General features: G+C 36.2%; 5 protein-coding genes across 7 annotated transcripts; 1 reads left to right on the top strand and 4 right to left on the bottom strand.

Moving 5' to 3' along the window:
• Positions 1 to 1860: 1860 nt before the first annotated feature.
• Positions 1861 to 4399, bottom strand: LOC147532913 (putative B3 domain-containing protein At5g66980). Its single transcript, XM_086648942.1, has 6 exons — positions 4158 to 4399; positions 3756 to 4059; positions 3504 to 3643; positions 2954 to 3392; positions 2696 to 2871; positions 1861 to 2334 (listed from the first exon to the last, which is right to left on the bottom strand). Exons 1-6 carry the CDS (start codon positions 4308 to 4310, stop codon positions 2092 to 2094), a joined length of 1455 nt encoding a protein of 484 aa, XP_086505068.1. The 5' UTR covers positions 4311 to 4399; the 3' UTR covers positions 1861 to 2091.
• A 2197-nt stretch (positions 4400 to 6596) lies between these two features.
• LOC147532912 (zinc finger protein ZAT2-like) lies at positions 6597 to 7664 on the top strand. Its single transcript, XM_086649997.1, has one exon. The coding sequence runs from the start codon at positions 6597 to 6599 to the stop codon at positions 7662 to 7664; it is 1068 nt and encodes a 355-aa protein (XP_086506123.1).
• A 1167-nt stretch (positions 7665 to 8831) lies between these two features.
• LOC147532911 (uncharacterized) lies at positions 8832 to 13599 on the bottom strand. Of its 2 annotated transcripts, none has more exons than XM_086645266.1 (9): positions 12980 to 13599; positions 12423 to 12477; positions 12249 to 12327; positions 12121 to 12166; positions 11922 to 12020; positions 10977 to 11045; positions 10552 to 10903; positions 10284 to 10441; positions 8832 to 9885 (listed from the first exon to the last, which is right to left on the bottom strand). In XM_086645266.1, exons 1-9 carry the CDS (start codon positions 13481 to 13483, stop codon positions 9058 to 9060), a joined length of 2190 nt encoding a protein of 729 aa, XP_086501392.1. In that variant the 5' UTR covers positions 13484 to 13599; the 3' UTR covers positions 8832 to 9057. The 2 variants fall into 2 exon arrangements, with proteins under 2 accessions (XP_086501392.1, XP_086501393.1); XM_086645267.1 differs by having other exon boundaries at positions 12423 to 12468; positions 12980 to 13574.
• Positions 13600 to 14943: 1344 nt separating this feature from the next.
• Positions 14944 to 15792, bottom strand: LOC147532910 (uncharacterized). The gene is made up of 2 exons (XM_086645268.1): positions 15268 to 15792; positions 14944 to 15054 (listed from the first exon to the last, which is right to left on the bottom strand). Exons 1-2 carry the CDS (start codon positions 15594 to 15596, stop codon positions 15045 to 15047), a joined length of 339 nt encoding a protein of 112 aa, XP_086501394.1. The 5' UTR covers positions 15597 to 15792; the 3' UTR covers positions 14944 to 15044.
• A 1346-nt stretch (positions 15793 to 17138) lies between these two features.
• On the bottom strand, positions 17139 to 22090 carry LOC147532909 (tail-anchored protein insertion receptor WRB-like protein). 2 transcript variants are annotated; one of them, XM_086649561.1, is made up of 8 exons: positions 21779 to 22090; positions 21315 to 21394; positions 20501 to 20571; positions 19487 to 19557; positions 19319 to 19400; positions 18598 to 18647; positions 18385 to 18510; positions 17139 to 17388 (listed from the first exon to the last, which is right to left on the bottom strand). In XM_086649561.1, the coding sequence occupies exons 1-7, from the start codon at positions 21881 to 21883 to the stop codon at positions 18439 to 18441; spliced, it is 531 nt and encodes a 176-aa protein (XP_086505687.1). In that variant the 5' UTR covers positions 21884 to 22090; the 3' UTR covers positions 17139 to 17388; positions 18385 to 18438. The 2 variants fall into 2 exon arrangements, with proteins under 2 accessions (XP_086505687.1, XP_086505688.1); XM_086649562.1 differs by having other exon boundaries at positions 17139 to 17602; positions 17788 to 18510; positions 21779 to 22032.
• Positions 22091 to 22432: the final 342 nt, after the last annotated feature.

The following is a 22432-nucleotide window of genomic DNA, read 5'->3' as shown; positions in this document are numbered from 1 at the left end:
TTTTTGGGCCGAACCAATCACTATGCGACTATATCCGACTTTGTTCAGCAGGAAAACTGAACAACCCAAACAGTTTGGTTTGGCTTCGGCTTGTGTTTCTAGAAATCGCCCAAGCCGAACCGACCAAACCCTAAATGCTTTATCGCAATAAAATATTATATATAGGGGTAGAGAAAAAGAAATACCAAACTCTAGTATTAAACTCTGAATTTTCTCTTTTATGTTAAGCTAATAATAATTTAATAAAGTTTAAAAGTGTTAAGCTGAAAAGGAATAAATAAAGAAAAAAAAAACTTAATCAAGTCTTTCACGAGTCAGTGTAACATAATATTAAAAGTTATGCATACACAATCACACATTTACTTCTTTTTTTTGTTTGTAATGGTGGAAAAGTATATAAGATGGACTTTTAATTTTTATTCTCTGTATATACAATTTAAAAATTATGAAAAATCATAATAATGAATTTAATCCTTATGCAATTAAATAAGTAACATTACTTTAGCATTTTCTCTAAACTTTTACTCGGTTAAACCGATCAAACGAACTAAACTGAGTCGAACCAAATCAGACTGACCATGTCAATCGGACGAATGATCGGTTCTGCTTCGATCGACGATTTAGTCAAACTGTCACTTGTTGGTTCGCCTTCGGTTCAAGCCAAAATGGAGAGAAAAATGGAGATAAACCACTTCCACTAAGAATCGAACACGCGACTTATAGGACTTAAGCAAATCAGTGGTACTCGAAGCTCATTTGTTTGGTGGTGAATTTCGAGGACCTTAATTTGGGGTCACCTTTGGGCATTTCCAACGTTGGGGATGGGGCTCCCAAATCATCCCCTGGGCCCCTAACTCTAGAGTCCCATCCTCTTGGGCTCTCATTTGGGAGCCCGAGCTGGGGGGCCTTCCAGCCCCCAAATCTATCTGTTGGGAGTTCCCAAACTTTTTTGTTTTTTTTTTATTGTTTTAATTGTAATTGTTCCGAACTTTTTCTTTTTCATCTTTTTCTCTAAATTTTTTTTTTTTTGTATTTTTTTTTAAATTCTCTATCTCTCTCTAGAATAATATCAAATTTTATATTTGAAATTAATAATTTATAGTTGAAAATTGAAATCAATAGCCCGTACACGTACATCAGACACATACCCCTGTTGGGAGCCCGACATTGGAGTTGAAAAAAATCAGAGGCTCCCCTAATTGGAAGTCTCAGCCCTTACATTGGACTCGCCCTTAGCAACATTTCTGGTGTCAGTTCTTGCAACTCAACTGATGACTTTTCAGTCTCTTTTCGAAACACTCTGGGTTTGGGATCACTGTTGATGACATTTATTGGGCCACATTCGTCAACGCTTATGGAGTGACTTTTGATGACACTTGTGTCGTCACTTTTGATGACGCTTTGTGGTCGCTTTAGACTTTTGGTCTTCTTTCGCTACACTTTTGGTCACTTATTGTAGAGTGGCAAAATTCTTTCTGTACTCCTCAGTTTTGTTGTACTTTTGGTAACTTTTGGCAACACTCAGTTAGGTCACTTACGGTACCCCTTTCGACCTTTCGAATCACTTCAGGCAACACATTAACCAGGAGTATGTCCTATTTGTACAATTGAAGCCATCTTTTTCCTTAAAAATCTTTTCGAGATGCCTTGAACAAAACATGCTCCTATCTTGGTGGTAAAAGTAGAGACATTATGCACTAAGTATAAGCATAGGATGACATTTGCTAATCAAACTTTTGTGTGAAACCTAAGGGTATTTACTATTTAGTTATAAATGATTTAGACTCAAGAGAGAGTCAGATGCCGACGATTTAAAATTAGATACTTCACAGTTAGACCAGTCGCGTATGCACAATTGACTTGAGGGTGGAATATATCCCCAATAATTTGGTATCTCGACGGTCTGGAAACACAGACGTAGAAATAGCTCGTTAAGATAAAGTTCTTTTATATTTGAACTTTTCCGCCTATACAAACCTTTGTTAGGAAGCTTAATTAAGAAAACAAACTATTAAACTAGAAACTATATATTATGTCTTCTAGTAATTAGGTGCCATATCTTCTCACTTACATAAGCTATACTTCTTCATCTTAAGAGAGTCGAATGATCGTAACATTGATTTCGTAACTGTCCATATCAACCAACTCCAAAATACAAACATCACCTTCAACCAGATCATTGTCCACCACAAATTGATTCCAACCCTTTGTTATACGAGCATGCATTGCAAAGTGCGTACCGACATACCACGTTCTTCCATCGGGAACCTGAAGGATGAGACTGGACGGTTTCTCATGAAACAAGTACAGCTTGGCGAAGTGAGTAGGTATATTCTGCAAATAAAACAAAATGTTCTCATAAATTTACCAGAAGGAAGGCTGGCTTATCTCTTTCTTATAGAAACTATATATCGGAATTATTTAACCTTGAGATCATATAACTAAGGGAGACTTGTGCTCTTAGCGAGATACAAAGTTCGCAGCGAATGTAAGAAAGTACCGACACCCCGACCACACGAGGCTGGTCACAACCTGATCGCCCCAAATAAATCGTTCTCTAAACCACATAAAGGCCCGTTGGGCCCAACTTTTATTGAAACCCAACTTGCAACGAAAGGATAACCCAAGACTCCTGGGCAAAGTGGGATAACATAAATTGATTATTACTAGCTAGGAATTAAAGTTAAGAGCTTACTATACTAAATTTCTTTGAGACATAAGATGGCCTCATGGTAATCATACAGAAAGGATACTTGGACACAAAAGCTTTAGATGGTTCAAATCCTCTTCCCTTCACTTTCCTCTTATGATCAAAATTAATACAGACACTTCCATTTGCTTCCTCCTCTTGATCGAAAAAATCATCTCTACCTGCAGTTTTCTTATCGATTAAACGATAAGTCCATAACCAAAACAACATGCCAAGAGCACAAGATTATCGAAGAAAACTTACCATATTCATCATAACTTTCACTATCAGAATGAATTGAAATTACTTCGAGTTCATCGCCAAAATTAGAAGTCATCCCTCCTTTAGATTCAAATTGATTTGATTCATTCTTCTTAGCAAAATCTTTGTCATAACTACCATGAAGTTTGGTTGTCTTCTTGCTTTGGCATTCATCCTTGTAAACTGTTTTAACCGTTGGTCGAGAGATGCTCACACGAACACAAATCGTATTGAATTTTCTTCCGTTATATTCGAAAAAGAAGTTATCGCCCATTTCTACTTTATTTCCTCTACAAAACTGAGCCCATCCATCGGTCATATCAAGACGTCTGTCTCTCCTAACTGCGATTTTAACAGGCCATAGCTTCCCATTAGGATCCTCAAGCATCAACTTGGTCTTATCAAAAAGACCAGTCTCTCTACCAAAACCCCTTGGAATACTCTGCATTTATTCGAACAAAATCTCACAAAATTTTCCATGAAATAGTAGGCTGAGTTTTAATCCAACTTCAAGTCAAGAATGAGAGATGGGAATAAGAAAAAATGAACTAACCATATGATATTTCCTCGAATTCCTTGCATGACCACTGAAATTTGGACGCTTCTTCATTTCCACTTTCGAATCTCCCAAAACTTCTCTTACTTTTCTTCCAATCTCCACACTAGGCTTCCTTGTTAGCTCAAGATTTCCATCTACTATATGAAATATTACATACTTGAGTTTCAAAAAGAATATGTATATATATATACAACTAAAATCAAAATCAAAATATTACTAGTAGGTTAGAGTTGAGCATTTTATTACCTTCTTTTCCTTTGTTGACGTCGGGTATGGACGTATCAATATGGTTAAAATTCAACTCTTTTTCGCACGCATTTGGACCAAATATTATCACTCTAAACTTCGAATAGGCATAGTACTTGAAAACTATGAAATCCCCAAACTCCAAAGAATGTTGATTCACAAATGCTTCCCAACCATCACAAAAGAAAAAATCCTTGTCAATTTCTTTCACTTGAACTGTCCAAGATTTTCTAGTTGGACTCTTGAGGATGATTTGACAAGGTAATTTTCCATCAAAATGCTTCATAAAAGCAGGTGGTATCCTCTAATATACAAGATAGATAGTTTAATCAGCATAGATCAAGATAAATTTACAAAAAACTGCTTGAACTTAGAAAAAGTATTGGAAGAAACACTGCTTACCAATTTTTCATCAAAATCTGCAGCTATTAACACTTTGAAGAAAGATGGGTTTTTAGTACTACTACTAGATTTACCCATTTTGTTACTTGAATGAGAAGTCAGGGAGTGAGTAGTTTGGAAGCTGTAAATCTGATGAGAGGTATTTATAAACATGAAGAAGAATAAAATGCTTACCTAACTACTACCTCTCATACTCTCCATGCAGGAAAGAAATAATAAAAGGTCATTTAAAGCTTAAAAGATTTTTACACTTGTTCTTGCAATTACTTGTTAAAGTAGGAAAATTAGTCATAAATTTTTGGGAAATGTCAAGTGTATAAAAGATCGTAATTAGACTTTGAATTCTTTTATCTATTTGTGAAAGTGAGTCATCAAGTCAGAAATTAAGTCGAAATCTTGTGTGGGCATAGCACTTCCGTAAATTTTTACTAACTAAATAAGGTTTAGTAGTTCACTGTTTTAGGTATAATAAAAACGGGTTAATTTTGTTTCGACCCTAATTTGTTACTAACTGACCGTTTTGGGTCTTATAAGTGTCCCGCGGTGCAATTTAGCCCCCAAAACTCCAGATTTTCATTTTTTTTCCCATTCTCCCCTTATAGCATTTACATAACTATTGTTTTTTCTTTACTTCAGGAACACCAATTTCTTCTAACCAAATCTTGCAATGTCAGAAAATAAATGTAATTAAGCTTTTCATATAAAAAATTGACCAGTGTCCTCTGCATACATCTGTGCATTAAATGTAAAAATACTGATCATAAGAAAACGAAATGTAAAAATACTATCTAAATGAATAAATATTCGTTTATAGATAAACATATAGCCTCACTGGACGAATATTTTTTCTGGTCTTGAGGGTTTTCATCTATCGAGATTATACTATAGACATAGGAGACATGGAGGCGGTGGTAGTGAAGATGAAGTAAATATGAAGGTCAAGGAAAAATGTACTCTACTGTAAAAGAAAGATTTGGGTTTTTAAAATTAGGTTCTTCCTCTAACCTAATAAGATCATTTGCGTCAAATTGGTTGTTTCTCACAAAAGTCTTCACACAACAAACCTTTTTTTTGGCACCCCATGGTGCCTTTCACCAAAGTCCGTGCTGAAGTTGTTAGTTTTTTTGGTAGCCTCGTATTTTACTAAAATGAGTTCTTAATTTTTCGGCAGTGAAATTATTGCTTGAAAACACCCCAAAATGTGGTAATCGGAGACTTCGTAAAGACATTTCCAGGGGACGTTAAACGTGTTTCTGATAAATCATTAAATCATTCCCCACATGAAATATTTAAATCCCTTTCTCTTTGATCCGCAAACTCCAAACAAACACACCCTTTGAAGAACAATTGTGCCCTAAAGGTGCTCTCCCTTTTTGCTCAAGCCCGCTTTCACTTTTGGCGCTCTCTGTGGGCTTTGGACTAGTCTAAGTCCGTATTGTCCAATCCCAACATGGATTAGGCTTAGCCCGATTGCCCTCGGACTTGCCTCGTCTGTGGGAGCGCCACCAGAGAAGGTGGGTTGAGTAAAAAGGTAGGGCGCCTATAGATGCTCCCCCCCCCCCCCCCCCAAAAAAAACTGCAAATTTTCATTATTGTCCTGTGCATACATTTGTACATTAAATGTAAAAATACTGATCATAAGAAAAAAAAAATTAAAAATACAATCTAAATGAATAAATATTCATTTATCGATAAATAAATAGCCCCATCAAACGAATATTTTGTTTGGTCCTAAGGGTATTCATCTATGGAGGTTATATTGTAGACATAGGAGACTCAAAGGGGGAGGTAGTGAAGATGAAGTAAAGATGAAGGGAGACGAAACAAATGTACCTTGCTAGAAGAAGAAAGATTTATTAGAAACACATGCCCTGCATTTTTGCTCCACTAACTCGAAGCAAACACACCCTTAGAAAAACAATTGTGTCCTAAAGGTGCCCTGCTTTTTTTTTTTTTTTGCTTAAGTCCGCCTTCACTCTTGGCTCTATCCGTGGGCTTCGGATTGGTCTGAATCCTTACTGTTCAATCCAAACATGGATTAGGGTCATCCCGAGTGCCTTCGGACTTGCCTAGTCTGTGAGAGCGCCACGAGAGAGGGTGGGCGGAGTAAAAAAGACAGGGTGCCTATAGATGCTCCCTTGTTGTAAGAGAAGATGAAAATCCAACTGCTCGATCGGACGGTCTCAAACACCTTGCACACTGCTCAGTTGAAACGGCAGCTGTCTGTATATGATAACACCTCAACTGAAGAAAAAGAAAATATCAAGAAACAAAGATATGACCAACTAACTGAATATAACTGCCAATTTCAAAACCTAGAAAGAGAAAGAGAAAGAGAGGGGAATAACTGACTCAGACCACTACAAATATGACCTCACTGACATTCTTAAGCTTTTTTCACTCTCTTTCTCTCTCTTTTCTCTGAAATTCACACTAGTGATGAATAACAACAACAACACAGACAAACATCCAAACCCTAATCCTTCTTCGCCTTCTCGAGTAGAAGGCTCAAGGTCTCTGTTCCTCGACGGCATCGGTGACAGTGGATTCAACTGTGAAAACCCCAAGAAGAAAAGATCCAAACTCATCAGAATTGGTAATGATTTGGGTGCTTCTTCTTCAAGATCAAATAATAATGGATACCCAAAACAGGAATCAAGAAAAAAACCAGAACCAGACATAATTCCTCCTTGTAGTGAATGTGGTAAGCAATTCTTGTCTTGGAAAGCTTTATTTGGGCATATGAGATGTCACCCGGAACGTCAATGGCGTGGAATTAATCCTCCTCATAATTTGAAGAAACCAGTTCGAACCTTAAACGAGGAACAAGAAGATTTAAAAACTAATTGGACTAATGAAGATCAAGAAGTTGCTACTTCTTTACTTATGCTAGCAAATGGTTCAATTCCAATGGAAAGTAGACAATCTATTAGGTTTAATCTTGAGGGTTCGTCTAAGGAGGCAGTAGACTATAGAAGAGAGCGAGATCGTGCACAAGTACTATCAGACAGGTTAGGGCTTGATGGAATTGGTTCATCAAGTTTGAATTATCGGTTTGAGTGTTCGAGTTGCAAGAAGGTTTTTGGGTCACATCAAGCACTAGGAGGTCATAGGGCTAGTCATAAAAATGTTAAGGGTTGTTTTGCAATTACACGTAAAGACGATAGTCTCAATAGTGAGATAGTAGAACTTAATCACGAAGGCGAAAGCATTGATGGTAACGAAGAAAAAGATGGGAAAATGGCAACGGGTTTAGTGCATAAATGTGAGATTTGTTATAAGGTTTTTTGTAGTGGTCAAGCCCTTGGTGGACATATGAGGTGCCATAGTGAGAAAGATGATGAACATGAGCCATTGTTATTAGGGTTAGGTATTTCCAATGCATCAAAAGATGATAGGTTTTGGGACTTGAATTTCCCATCTTCTGCAACAAATACTCAGAGAAATGAAAATCCTTCTTCTTCAACTTCTGAACTTGGTTTGGATCTCAGATTAGGGTTTAGATGAAAAATGTAATTGGATGGTTAGGCTCATTGTTGTATGTAAACTTTCATTGTAAATCTTGGATTGTAATATATTTATATTTGCTCTGCTTTTTACAGCTTTTGTCTCTATTGCTGTCTAATTTCACTTGTAACCCTTCGTGTATCAAAGGAAAATCATAATTTACGGTCATTAAAATCGATAATCAAGATATGATTTTTTTCAGTTATGTATAGTTTTTTTTTTTGGACAACAAGATTCAAACTTGGTATGTCAGTAGAAAGGCTGATATCTTACCGATGATTATCCAATTAAGTAGAGTTAAAAGCAAATTAAAAATATGAAGATTCATCTCTTAAAGGAAGCAAAACAAATAGAGAAAATGCTCATGGTTAGATGTCGAATCACTTAACCGGTTTCCATAAAGTTCCTTCTTCTTTTTCTCTCCAAAGTAGATCAAACTGCTGAAAATTGGATATTTGCCCATACCAAGTGCCATAAAGAGATATTAGGCCAAAGAGTTCTAACAGAATACAAATAGGTGTAGCTTGCCCAAGGAAGAAATAAGAAAACCACTCAAACGATTCTCAGGGAGAATATCTTGGTCAGGGCCGCTCACAGACATGTACTATGTCTCTGATCTAAGTCGGGTAACGTAACATTAAATTATCGATCCCTATTATGGTGACTACGAGTTTCAGGAAGATCATTACGAGAAATTCCTCCCTAATCACACTCATGTAGTTTACTTTGTTTTTCTCATTATAAAACTCTGATCTCGTCGGGGGAAGATCAATTGTTGTTCTCATCTGATGCTCTGGTTGCACCTAAAAGGCTAAAACAGAACCAGATCTCTATGCTTTCTTCTTGATCAACTCCTCCATTTCCTCCCACATTGGAGCTACTATGGACTTACCTACTTCAGGTTTTTGCTTGAAATTGTCAACACTGAAGGCATTACTGTGGTGTACAAGCATTTTACCCCTAGCATGCACACAGACATTTAAGTATGTTCATTTCAAACCCGATAATCGCCATTTTGGTTGTTATCTGTTACGAAAATATGAGCTGCCATTATATATAAACCCTCCTTTCTTTCAAATCTTGGTTACCTCCGGGCCGAGAATCAAGAGCTGAAAGGAGTCAACGGTACACACCTATTTGGGACAAATTAAAGGATGACAGAGGATATGGTAAAACAACAAGTTATTTGGTTCCACTAAATCAAGGAGTTTAAGATGTCTGTAAATGGGTTCTTCAAACCCAATCAATTAGGAATTACATTAATCTGTACAGATGTTTCTTTCCCTACACTTTTACAAACACTCAACAGAGAATTTGGGAGTTATTTTTACCCTTTCTAATCCCTTCTGCCTACACTACCATAATATTATCGAACCAAGAAATGACCACGCGTTCAGAGCTGCAATGCTAAATCCGGTTGTTGTTGGGTAGAATTCGATGAGCCGGGTGACTGAAATCTGGAATTCAGGTCAGGAGGAACTGAATCTGCTTTTGATTGAAGCGATGACAATTTCTGGTGCACCAATCCAGTTGAATTGCATAGATTTACTGTACTTGAAGTACCTGGTAGAATTCGGTCTTGTGATTCTGAATGGTTTGCAGGTATTGACTGTAGATTGTTATTGCTGATACTGGAAACTGCATCAATGGCAGGGGAATGAATTGAAGTCTCTGAGTTAAAACGGGTGGTTGTGTGGGTGGGTCGGACCAGTTTACCCATCTGAGAAGGAAGATTAAACCCAAACCCACCATTAAAGCCATTGATAGGGTGACTAAAGCCAGGGCTCTGATGATTTTGAATATGAGGATTAGGTCTCGACGCGCTAACGGATCCACCAAAATCGGCGGATTTCGACAAAGGGTCTGGATACCTGTTTGTAGTCACAGGGGACGAAGCAATGGTGGATGAAGTAACAGTTCCGTTAGGAAGGACATTTGGGGATTCCTGATTCACTGATGAATTTCCTATGGTCGAATCAATAGCATGAGTAGATGGAGATGAAGTACGGGATTCAGAAATTGTTGCTTGTGGTGGGAAATGTCGTGCTGGAAATTGGGTTAATGAAGCCTCAGTCTGTCCCACCCATCCAGGACCGTATTTGACTCCAGCAGGTAATGCCCTTTCGATCTTCTTTGAAGCAATTTTCCAAACAATGGGACCAAGATTTGCAGCAAATCTCGCTAGACTTCTAGTGTATCCATGTTCAGTATGAAGACCGACCTGATTCAGAATAAGTAAAATATATCATCATAAGAAAACAAGGAAACACAATAACATGTAATTTCAACCTAAGCTAAAAGTAAGGTTGACAAAGATTTTCGGTTCACATGTTATTTCAGCGTATCTCCTTTAACCGCAGATAGATTGACCTGGAAGATACTAAACATTCATTTATGTTCTATGTTTGTCATATGGTCTTCTACCCTTCCAAATGATGTTTGCTGGAATAAGGCAACAAACATCATTGCTAATTATGTGGAGCTACTTAGTCTATGAGGTTTTCCAGGTGAGACCAATGACATGGTGGATTACCATCTATACATACACAAACAAAATATCCCAAGACTTTCTTATTGACAATGAATCAAAAAGGTCAAATAACTAAAGTTCATACTTACAGCCATTAGTTGTCTCTTTTCTCCATCGAAGGAACTAAATACTGATACTTCACGTCCACCACCATATGGAGAGGATTTCGCGTAGGTGTTACGACGATTCTCGTCAAAAATTAATTGTTTCTTCCCAGACTTCATCGATGTGCCCTTCAACATAGATCCTGAAAACCAGAAGAAAGTCATCAGATTTCCCCCAGAGGACAAGAAAGGACTTCCTTTTTTGAAACTTGACAAGAAAGGACATTAACGGGTAAGTATACAAACACCAAACCTGGAAATTCATCATTCCACTCGGATCTGGGCTCGGGCACAACATTATGAAGTTCATTGTTTCGAGAACCATATAAGGTTCTTCCAGATGCACCATCAAGGCTGGATTTATCTGAGAGAGGAAGTTTTCTTAAACCATATGAATTAGCCAAAGCATTGCTATCCCCACCAGGTACCATAGATGCATCTGAGAACTCGGAACCAGCTATCTTAGATGGAGGCCTGCCCAATCTTTTCAGGTTCTTAGTGGGTGGTCTACCCCTCCTCGCTATTTTTGGTTCTGGTGTGTTATCATTGCCATCTTGTCTTAAATTTTCGAAATTTTTCTTTGCAAGCTCTTGGATGGACCGTGCCTGGGAAAATAACAGAGTTTAATAGCAGAATAAGAAATCTAACGTGAAAATGTGATTAAGAAAGTAACAATACCTGACGAAAGTAAATTGTATGTGGTTCATTATATTGCATTGCATTTGAACAGATTAGGTAGACATCTTTCTGCATAATACAAGAAGTATCAGTTCACCAAGTGCAGCAAATCTTTCTTGTACAAAGGTATTCACTATGTAAGGCAATTAAACAAATGACGTGAACAATCGCTCTTCCTAACAAAAAGACTATAACAGTAAAAGAAAAAGGACTGACATTTTAACTTATCTACCATATAAAGAGAGTCCTTTGCAGATGGACAGGTTACATACTACTAATAATAAACCAACACTAGAACATAAACGTTGAATTTAAATGTTCACGGATCATGTATTCAATGTTTAATGTATAGCAGATATTTACATCCAGACGCGCAAGAGATCAGAGGTCTCGGTTCTGAATAGCCTGATTCTGAACACCACCCAAATATTCCAAATGAACTTCTGCAGCAACATTAGCCAGCACTCTTACTATAAAACCCAACATAAGCGCTCATTTAACCATCCACTTTCAAGTTGAATCTCGTCAACTGTATCCCCATCTCTTTTAACTCATCACAAGAAGAAAAAACTTCCAAAATCCTTTCAGGTAGTTAGTTACAACATAAATTCTATCCCAAAAGGAACACAGATCCTTGGTAAGTAGTAGTCTATATGATGGTGAAATAAATAGCATCTTCCTTTCGGGTGCTCACTCCACCACAACCCCAATAAAGGCAGCAGTAGTACCAGAATCTAACAAAACACATATTAGAAGACAAAACCCGAAGTTGGCACGACAGAGATGCATTAGAATTTTATAACTTCGTGTGTAGAAACATACGTAAAGAATAAACAAGAAGGGAGGTGCAGTTAAAACATTTTAACATCATCACTCGATTAATTTCAAGCTAATAAGCAACAATGGTATATAAAAAAAACATTCTACATAAGTTGATTAACAGACCTCAAACTGTTCCAAGTTTATATACTCTCCGCTTGACAATTTCTTCCTAACAGTTCCAAAATCCATTGGATGCTCAACAATGTCATGATAATCTGGAAGCTGGACAATGTGGACAACACAAAATGAGAATCTAAGTACCAAACTAAAGAAGCAACTCCCGTAAAGATCATTAGTTACAAAATTCACAGTCGAAAACTACCTCTTCCGGGTCCACTGGTTCAGAGTACACACCGTAAGTATCTTTCCTATAAATAAATTAGAACGTAGTTAAAACCGAACTCATAAAACATAATTCGAGACAATACATTAGAAGAGGGAAAGACAAACTTTTGAAGCCTATCCAGTATGAACACCAACAAAGCTTGGTCTGGTAAGGGTGTTGTGGGACCTGACTCCAATAGTTTGCCTGTTAATCCATAAAATGCACAAATTAGAAAATCCCTAATAATAAGTGGAGAGAATTACAGTAAAGTCTTTTCAGTTGAAGAATGACAAAAGAACCTGAAAAAGTGTCCTTCATTTCCAGGGTGGAGGTTTGTTTCTCTTCCTGCAAAATCTAGTCCAAACCCAAAAGTCAGTCATTGAAGATAGTGCAAAAATATTGCCAACATAATTAAAAAAAAAAAAACCCATCACAAAAGTTAAAGTTAAACAGGGAAAAATTCAGAGTTCAATGAGTAGCATAAAATTGAAAAACCCTAAAAAGGGCGGGAATAAACAGCTGAAAATATATGGTTTTTACCCAAATTAAACTGTTTTAAATGAAACCCTTAGTGAAATAGGGACTGAAAAAGATATTCAATTGGACCAAGTCTAACAAAACATGATTTAAAGCTTCCGATTCGGAAGACTAACGAGAAATGAAAGATTTTTTTTTTCAATTAAAGACAGAAGAAGTTTCCAAAATAACGACTACCGAAGAAAAAGGTTCAAACTTCAACGATATAAAAGCGAGCATTTTCAAAAATTTCAAAGAAAAATCAACACTTTTTAGTAGGAAATAACCTTGATCTCCAAAATTTACGATTTTTTTGCTTAATAAGTTACAAATTTGTCACCTTTTCACCCCTAATTTGAACAGATCGATCTCCGACGGCATTGATCTTCTGCTTCTTAAGAGGATTCTCGTTGTTTTCATCCTCTGCTTTCAAACCGTAACTAGAGGAATTCGACCGCAAAGAAGCAGAATTTAAGACCGATCTATCATTTTGAGGTTGAAATAGCTTAAGATCTTTCTCCCTCGGCTTTCCGCTTAAATCTTCATCTCCATCATCGTCAGCGTCATCATCATCATCATCTTCCCCGACCTCTTTTCCGTCTAAATTCGACTCAATTTCATCTGGATTGGGGTTCCGACGAGTGGATCGACGGATAGGATTAGGATTAGAATTAGGGTTAGGTGAAATCGAAGATTTGGGATAAGAATTTGAAGAAATATTAGGGTTTTGGTTAGGGTTTCCTTTTTGTTGTTTTTGCTGTAGTTCTAACTCTTTGAGTTTTCTCTTTTGAAGATCTAGAAGAGAGGGTCGTCCTTTCTTCTTCTTCTCCACTACCTTACCCATTTGCTTCCTCTCTTTCTCTCTCTCTCTCTCTCTCTCTTCTTTCTCTCTCTAAAACAAGGGTAAAATTCCTCTTAGCACGTGAGAGTCACGCGTATTGGGTGGGTTACTGCTGACGTGGGTCATGACTATTTGTGATTTTGTGTTATCTGGTGAATTAATGAGAATTTCGAGGAGTATCTAACGAGATAGAATTAAGGATAACCTCAACCAAAATTAGGTCTTTTTTTTTTAACAATAAAAATAAGAAAATCCAAAATTATTTTGATTAAGACAAGTAACCATTTTAAGACATTTGCAGATATTTGCTTGCTGGAGAGATCTAGGGTTATTGAGTTGATTACCAATTTTTAGTGATATTGTCTATTACACTTATGAATTATAGATTTTGAAACAACTATTTTTAATGAGGTCCTTGATATAAGTGACGATTGATAAAGTGAAGATCTCACAATCAAAATTTAGATATTCCAAAATATTTGAAGATATTGAAGATTAATGTTCCCGTGTTTTAGTATATCGTTACGAAACAAAGAAACTTTTGGATGAATATTTACTTGAAGTACCCAATCTTAGCGTGCACATTTCAAAAAATAATTTGTGGTAGCGATCGTAACGAAAGATAAATGACGATTTGTTATACCAAATAATACTAGAACGAAGTTGAGGAGAAAAAAGGGAAAAAGAAGAGAAACTAGCTACCATTTCAGGGAATCTTTTAAGAGTGGGAAGTGAAATGTATTGTGGTTTTTCAATTTTGTGAGATGTTTTATGGTTCTTCTTCCCTGTTTTGTTAAAAAAAAGGGAAGAAGAAGATAAATGACGATTTGTTATACCATATAAAATTGTCACATGGATTAGACTTTACCGTTGTTTTACCCAATTGGTCTGGAGTTCTTTTAGGATATTAACATTATTTTAGTTCTCATTTTAAACTAAATCACAATTTTGAATTTATTTTTTGAATTTCTTAAATGATTGTTTTGATTTTGTCCTATTAGACCGGCTTTGTTTTTAAAGGAAATACTATCATTGTGATTTTGTAAAATAGAGATTTTCTAGTTTGTGGATTTTCACCTTAGGCCAAGGTAAGATGGAAATTTTTTATCGAAACAAAAACAAGAAACTTAAGCGGGTTAAACGGCCCGATCAGATATATAATTTCTAACACCAGATACATAATTGAATAAGAAAAGAAATTCTACAAGCACTCTCCCTGTCCTACTCAATGCATCAAAGACTCTATTCATATCCTCGATTTTAAGCCACCTATACTAATTGACCAAATTAAGGATGTGATTAGGGTGAGGTGACATCAATTTTTAAATCAACCTTAAACTAAAACTCTACTAGAAAAACATCATATGAAACATAATCAAGTATTTTAATCATTTTAAAAAAAGAAAAATATACCAAAAACAAACAAATATTCAATCTCTTGTAAGACCCGAAGACATAAGAAATTAAGTTAATAATTTCTCTAGATGGAAAATCTCATATTTTTCACATTTGGATGCATCAACTAATGATGTTCATAACCACTCCCCTTTTCTCCACCTTATAATCATATAAATCTGAAAAAAAAAAGAGTCAAAGTTTCTCTTTCAATTAGCCAAGACACTAGAAAACTTGCTCTTTAACACTCAATATAATGTTAAACTTTTAACAACGGTTTTTTAACAGTTGCAAAAAGTAGCAACAATAGTTACTACCAAGAAAACCGTGGCAGAAACTATCCACCGTCGCGATAAGTGTAGTGGCTTATGACACTCTGTGATTACACTCACTTTTTTGCTTCTTCTGTAGTGCTAGCAGGCTTTGGTTCTTCCGGTGGTGGTGGTGCTGCTGCTGCTGGTGGCGGTGGTGGAGCTGGAGCTGGAGGCTCAGCTGGTAGTCCAGAATCAATACAACTCCGGCATTTCTTCTCTACCCAACCTTCAATATCATGCTCACCGGCACTGAAATGTCGTCCACCGCATAGACGAGCAATAATACCTGCTATAACACCCAAGATTGTGATAACTGCCAGTACCACTAACAATGTCTCTATAGACCCATATGTTGAACGGCTCTTGGAACTAGCAGCAGTCACCACCAGGGCAGGTGGTGCTTCCATTGGTAGTGGTGGTAAGTGGTGGTGGTGGTGGTGGTGGTTAAAGATCAGATTAGATCAAGTTATCTAATAAGAGAATGAGGAAGAGGAGGAAAAACAATGAAATGGGGGTAAAGAATCTAAAACCTGAGAAGGTAAAAAACAAATTAATCACCCATTTTTGGAGAGAGAAAACATTGGGAGATGTATAACTTTGGACAGAAGTGAAGAGGGTTGGAGTTGAAGTATGTGGTGTGGTAAGTTGAGATATTCCTCTTGTAATGGTGTTATTATTTCAAAAAAAAAATTTCTTGTTTGGTCCTTTAAATTTATGATTTTATGTCATTTGGATCTTGTCTTTGTTTCTTTCTGTTTTTTAGGTACAGTGGGGTAGATGGTGATACCCACCTAAAAGAATCAATTAATTGCTCCAAAATTTATTTCTCAATCTTGGCTTCTTTCTTTGATCCCTGACTTCATTGTTATTCAAGAAATCTTTCAACAACAAAAAAAAAAAAAGTTCAATTTCAAGATCTAGAGACTGTACTTTAGATTGAGGCTGTTGAACTTGAATCATATGGATATTATTGAACGGCTAAAGACGCCCATCAAAATTGCTTTAGGCGCCCTCTCACAGCCAATATCTGAAGAGACAAATGAGGCGCTTGCAGCAATTATGCTGAGGGCTTTTAGAATCCCCCTAAATCAAATGGCCTCTGATGTTACTGACAATTTTGTTTTACTTTCCCTATATGTCCACATTGGTATCACATGTTTTGAATTTAACTAGTCATCAAATTTCATTTCAACAAAAAAAAAAAGACTCAGCATCAAACTTTTATCTTCTTTAATCATGAATACTACAATCTAATTGTCCTATGTTATTTGGGACTTTTCATTCAAATCATTTTTATAACAAATTCCTATGTTTAGGATGTAAATTCCATATGGAATTTTTTGGAGTAGAAATGTTTTGATTAGGAGACATTTAAGATTTTGTGTCGAAAAATAGATGCCTCAACCCCCTTTTGAAACACTGATAAAGAGTCGCCAACGGACAGTTACGTCCACCACTCTTTGGTGCAGCGGTTTGACATCCTCTTAAAGTCCATGAGGTCGTGGGATCGAGTCTCGATGGAAGCAGTTTGCCATCAAAATTTATCTCATGTAATTTAGGCAATCTATAAAGTAATAATATAATAAATTTGTCGGCTTTAGGCCTATTTCATTATAACGAGCATTAAACCTCTTTCATTATGGTTTAAATTAGGCAGTTATCGTGATCATCGCATCTTCATGATGTATCAATGCCTTATAACGACCAACGTAGATCGTAGTCGATCTCTCAAAAAAGCAAAAGGACTGTTATTGTTGACCACACCGTCCATAGAAAATAAAGAGTTACCAAGGGACTGTTATTGTTGCCGACCCTGTCTATAGAAAAACGTTCTTTATAGCATAACTACTAGTAAAATTATTGAAGACACTCCCTCAGAACTTGCTATATCCTTGCCAACTAATATTGGAGTTCTTTAGGGGAGGAGGGCATGAAGGAAGAAAACGAAGTAATTGGAATAATCTTAAATTCTTAACTGATATAGTTTTCAAATAAATCAGTATGTATTCCTCCTCGCTCACTAATGTTACATTTCGATGAAACAATGCCCAAAGAAATTAAAACAAATACTCCTTACATTTACTTTGTAGTCAGTCATTCAGAGTTATCCCTTACTTCTGCACAACATTGTTGGTGTTTCTGTAGCAGCACATGAAGATCATTTTATCTCCATATCTCATGATGTGCATATGAATTTGCCTGCAACAAGAGTTTCAGAATAAGCTTTTGCTTAGTAAGCGGTCAAGTAAATGGATGCAAGAAAGTCAGGAGTTTGAAGAAGCATTCGGGATATCTATTTTCTTGGAAATGAAATCCTCTCGTTCACCAAATTGGACTATAGGTTTCCACAATGAAAGGACAAAATATTGGCATCACTTCAAGGACAATAACCAGAGGCGGAACAGATAGAAGGCTACCCACAAGGGAAATGATAGAGTGACTTAGAAATTGGTACTTAGAGGGTGACATATTTCCTCATTTAGAAATAAAAGCGGTCCCCACCGTAGTCAAACTTTGAAAAAACCTTGTCTTTTAGTGATTCCACATCAGCTAGACATTAAAATGCCCAAAAAATTGGGCACTCTAGCATCTCCCTACCCACAAAAGGTACCCTAAAGAAGGCCATGATAATTCTTTTCTTTTTTGAAATAGTAAGATTCAAATTCTTTTCACAAGGGATTAATATCTAATAGGTACAAATTGTTTTTAGATTTACATTAATTAGCTCAGAGCCTTGGACTAATCTATCCATTACTGCATTGGAGTAGCTTGTATGGACAAGCTCTCATTGATAGAAGTTCTTGGCTTCGCGACTGACAACAACACAACCCCATACTTCCATATACAACACAAAATGGGTGTATTGGTGATTGTATGTCTAGAAAGAATAGTTTAAGAAAACGATATTTTAGCGAAGTAACTCAAACTGATAAACATGTGCTTCGTAGTAACATTCTTGTTAGTTTTTGAAGCTCGAATTCCAGAACACTTTACTTTAATGTAGAAGAGAATCAGAAATATCTAACTAAGAATCATATATGCAATAACGGATAATGATGTCTCATGCTAAAAGAAATAGAAAGTGAAGCGGGACACGGTTAAATAGTTCTCCCCGTTCAACTCATTGACTCATTGTGAACTATATTATTTCTCAACAACAAAAGTTTTAGGAAGAGTATGATACAAGAAGGTTACCTTTTTTTTTCTTGCCATGACGAACGCTGTCATGGTTAATAGAGATATCGTCCCCTACTTAGCGATCTTTTGACTGATAAATTTGCTGACACGACTAGATATTACTAACCATGGTATTATCCCTACCTATGAAAACAGTTGAAGATTAATGAATCAGTTTGGGATGAAAAAGATAAAAAAAATAAAATAAATAAAGAAACAGTTTCTCCTTACCACAATTTGACTGTTTATGGGATCTTGAGTTCTCCGGGACAACATCTTCCCTGCAAAAGTTAAACAAAAAAAAAATATGACAAAATTAAATTGTATATATAAAACGATAACATAGTTTCTAGCTATATAACAGGATAAAGGAACCCAAGAAAATCAAAATCATAGCTCCAATGTGACTAAGAATAAAGATTCAACCATATTGTTACTATAAAAGTACAGAGCAAATGCCACTATATCCAACTAAGGCAAGAGCAACGCACCCGTTGATCAGATCCACCTACCCGAGGATTTAAAACGAAATACTACTCGGATCCACTTACGATCCCTTAGATCCACAAACACAGAATAAGTAAAAAATTAAACTATCAATGAGACCACCAATAGTTTCCTTCCCTCCCCCCCCCCCCCCCCCCCCTCTCTCTCCAACTACGGAATCCATGAGATTATGAACCTGTTCTTACTTTCTTACGCAATCAATCATGTTCATTTGGAAATGTGGTTCATTTCCTTTCTAATTTTGAGCCAGTAAATACTTTATCCTTCCCACTCCGACTCTCCAACTGAGCATTGTGTTTTTGCTCGATTAAGTTTCATGAAAGTGTTGACGAACTATCAAGGAAAGTGGATATATCGTATGGCTGCCGACAAACTGGTGGAAAAATCCACATAGAAGAGAAACGATGTATAAAACTTAAAAGAGAAGTATCCTTAGGGCACTTACCAAAAGGTTGCAAGAGTTGTGGAGACATAGCTGCAACAGGTTCACTCCAGAACCACAGAATAAGCAGAGGATATGACGTGACCTATTTAATTTCAACCAAGAAAATTTGACCAGATCAAAAAGGAAAAATCAAATTTTAGATATGTATCTGAAACAGCCAAACAATACCTTCAAAATGAAGAATGCTTTTAAACACATATCATATGGCAATTGATTCTTCTTTTTGTGCACCTCTTGACCTGAAAATTAGCACATTTACAAAATTCTTAAACATGAAACCTATAAATATGGCTTTCCATGTATATAACTAACCTCTTAAGTCCATGAGAACCTAACTTGCAGAGGCTGCCTTTTCTTCTCTCTATTTATACTTTCTATGCATTCTTTTAGTGTCTTTTTAGTTGATAATTCTACATATAGGTGTAATGTGATGCTTCTTTTACACGTGCTACATTAACTAACAAGCATGGTCCTGTATAGGACAGAGTACTCAAAAGTCAAACCGTCAAGTATTGTCCTAATTGGTCAAGAAACAACCATAAGTGACAGCTATGTATAGATAGATATGCTAATTTATCATCTAAAGTATGACTAATACAGTTGGTTGCTAGAAAGCTAAACACCCTTTCTTGCACTGTCACAACTCACAACCTCAAGCTCCATATGATCACCAGCCCACGGCATTTTCTACCCAATAGTAAGTACTTCACAAATTAGAAAGCACAGAAGTAACCCAGAAACAGAACATGATTCACTAAAGGAGTTATAAAAGGGGAAAAATGGGCCTCAGAATATGACTTGGTGTCAGGTCAAATACGATATAGCGATTAAAGAGTCAGCATGCAAAACATCAAAAATTCAAAAACAAGGTAACCCGGGTTTTTAGCCCCTAATCTATCAGAAGAGAAAAAACTGTATTGACAAGAGAAATGTAAGATCTTTATTCTGTTATACCGTCTATATACCTATTAGATTCATTGAAGAAGGAACCATTACTGGCATATCATTTCTTATAAAATAAATATATGGAAGGAAATAAACAATTTCAGCTTAAATGTCGCTTATCTGATTAGAAATGGTTCGACCAAGTATGGGCATGCCCTTCACTGAACTTCTATTTCTATTTCCTAGTTTAGGTAACCATAGCCCTATCCCGTCGCAAAATGTTACAATTGAACGTACTTTGTTTAAGTTCCTTCTCCTTAGCTGCAGCTGTCCTTCTAAGTAATGCAGCTTGAGCAAAAGTTGATGGACTGTCAGTGCAAACACAGATAAACACATTACTATATGTATATATGCAATATAAAGATTATATGTGAAACTTAGCTATATAAGTTTTTGAACAATCTATATTAGAAGATAGTGGTATCATATATGTGTGGCCTTGTGGGACTGTCCATGAAAAAAACTATCATCTTCAATTGCACATTAGCAAAGTTAGGTCAGTTGTTCATGCATTAGGTAACTAGGAGAAAGATCTATTGTAACCTTATTGTACTTCCCCCAAATGTACGTCTCATTTTCTGTTGGTAGGTTTTGAGAAGACAAACTGGAATATGTGTAAATTAGCCTATTGGCCTCTTTAGTTTACCCAAACCATTGCGGATGTTGGAACACAACCTTCTGTTGAGAGTATGTAAGTTTTCACCGTTGGCGTATACGAATATCAGTTGGTCTCACAGCTAATCAGCCAAGCCATAGGCCCGCCACTGAATGGGCGAATGGCAACATATTGTCTAGATAAAATTACTCGCATGGAAAAACCTCAAGTTAATATGATATAATGGGGCTGCCATGAAAGATCACTTCAAGAGGCATGGTGAAAATAATGCAATATTCCTACACTGACCATGAGATTGGTCATCGGTATGTGAAATCTAGGGCATACTTCCTTTGTAAAACCATTTTTTGATGGTTTCACTAGTGTCAAACTTAAACAAAATTGAATTATAGAATAAATCGTATCATCGTATACTAATAAATTCAAATCACTCACTTCGATAATGTGCTAGCCTCTTTCAAGAGATCCTTTATTTCTTGCCTCAATTGTTTTTCCTCGGCATTCCACGATCCTCTCTAACAAAAAGCAGGAGAATTCAATGAGTAAATACTCCATAGATTCAAACAAAGTACTTAGTTAATAGCAAAGTATTAGATTAGTTTTTAATATGAAAAATGACAACAACTACAAAATCAAATTATCAAAACCATCTTTTGATAACATAATTCATCAAGGTTTACAAACAACCCATAAGAATTAGATTACTTGGGTAGAATTATTTAGCAAAATTATCCAAATCGGAACAGTGGATTCTCGCTCTGAAATTAAGTCATTCAATAAAGATCTGAACTTTCTATCAAAAATTATATGGAACTAAAGAATATAATCTATAAAGGTTAAACATACGGAATGATAACTATATCGAGAATTGAGAGAATGAATAATTTGATATTACGTACCTTTTTAAATTGCTCTACGAGAGCAGGCATGAGATGCAAGAAAACAGTTAAGATGAAGATTAAGGGAGCTGCCACAGAAACTCTATTTTCTAGGGTTTCTTCCATGAGGGTTTGGTTTGGTTCGATTCAGAGGTGTTTCTTTGGGTTTTGGAAATCAATGTCTTTGTCTTTTTTAACCTCTCATGAATATCAACGAAATAGGTGCAATTGGGGAAGGGGAATTTTTTTTTTTTCTTTTGTTGAGAAATAGACTAGAATCTACATTAGTCGTTACAAAACATTAATACATCACGAAAATATGATAAGCACGATTAATTTTGCTAAATCTAATCCCCATATTACCACCAGCCCCTTTAGAACTTTGGGCGGGCCGAGGTTCTAAACATGTCCCTGGTTTTCGTGTCGTTTCAGAGAATATTGTCCTATGACTTAAAGCATCTCCAATGCAACACTCAACTTGAAAAGCTCAATTTGACACATAGGATTACTTGAGTTTTTAGCATAAAACACTCTCCAAGCAACACTCAACTAGAATCTCAATATGATGTGGCAATAATAAATGTTGAGAAACTCAAAAGAAAACTCAATTGTTGAGTTTTCTTTTGAATATCTCAACATTTATTGTTGTATCTCAATTTGTCCACATCATCATTT

The sequence above is a fragment of the Eschscholzia californica genome, unplaced genomic scaffold (assembly GCF_041429995.1).
Source record: "Eschscholzia californica isolate CP2 unplaced genomic scaffold, dmEscCali1.0.p SCAF_6, whole genome shotgun sequence".
In the NCBI taxonomy this organism is placed as follows: Eukaryota; Viridiplantae; Streptophyta; class Magnoliopsida; order Ranunculales; family Papaveraceae; genus Eschscholzia; species Eschscholzia californica.
Note: the sequence above shows the minus strand (reverse complement) of the source record. Positions and strands in the feature narration are given on the sequence as shown.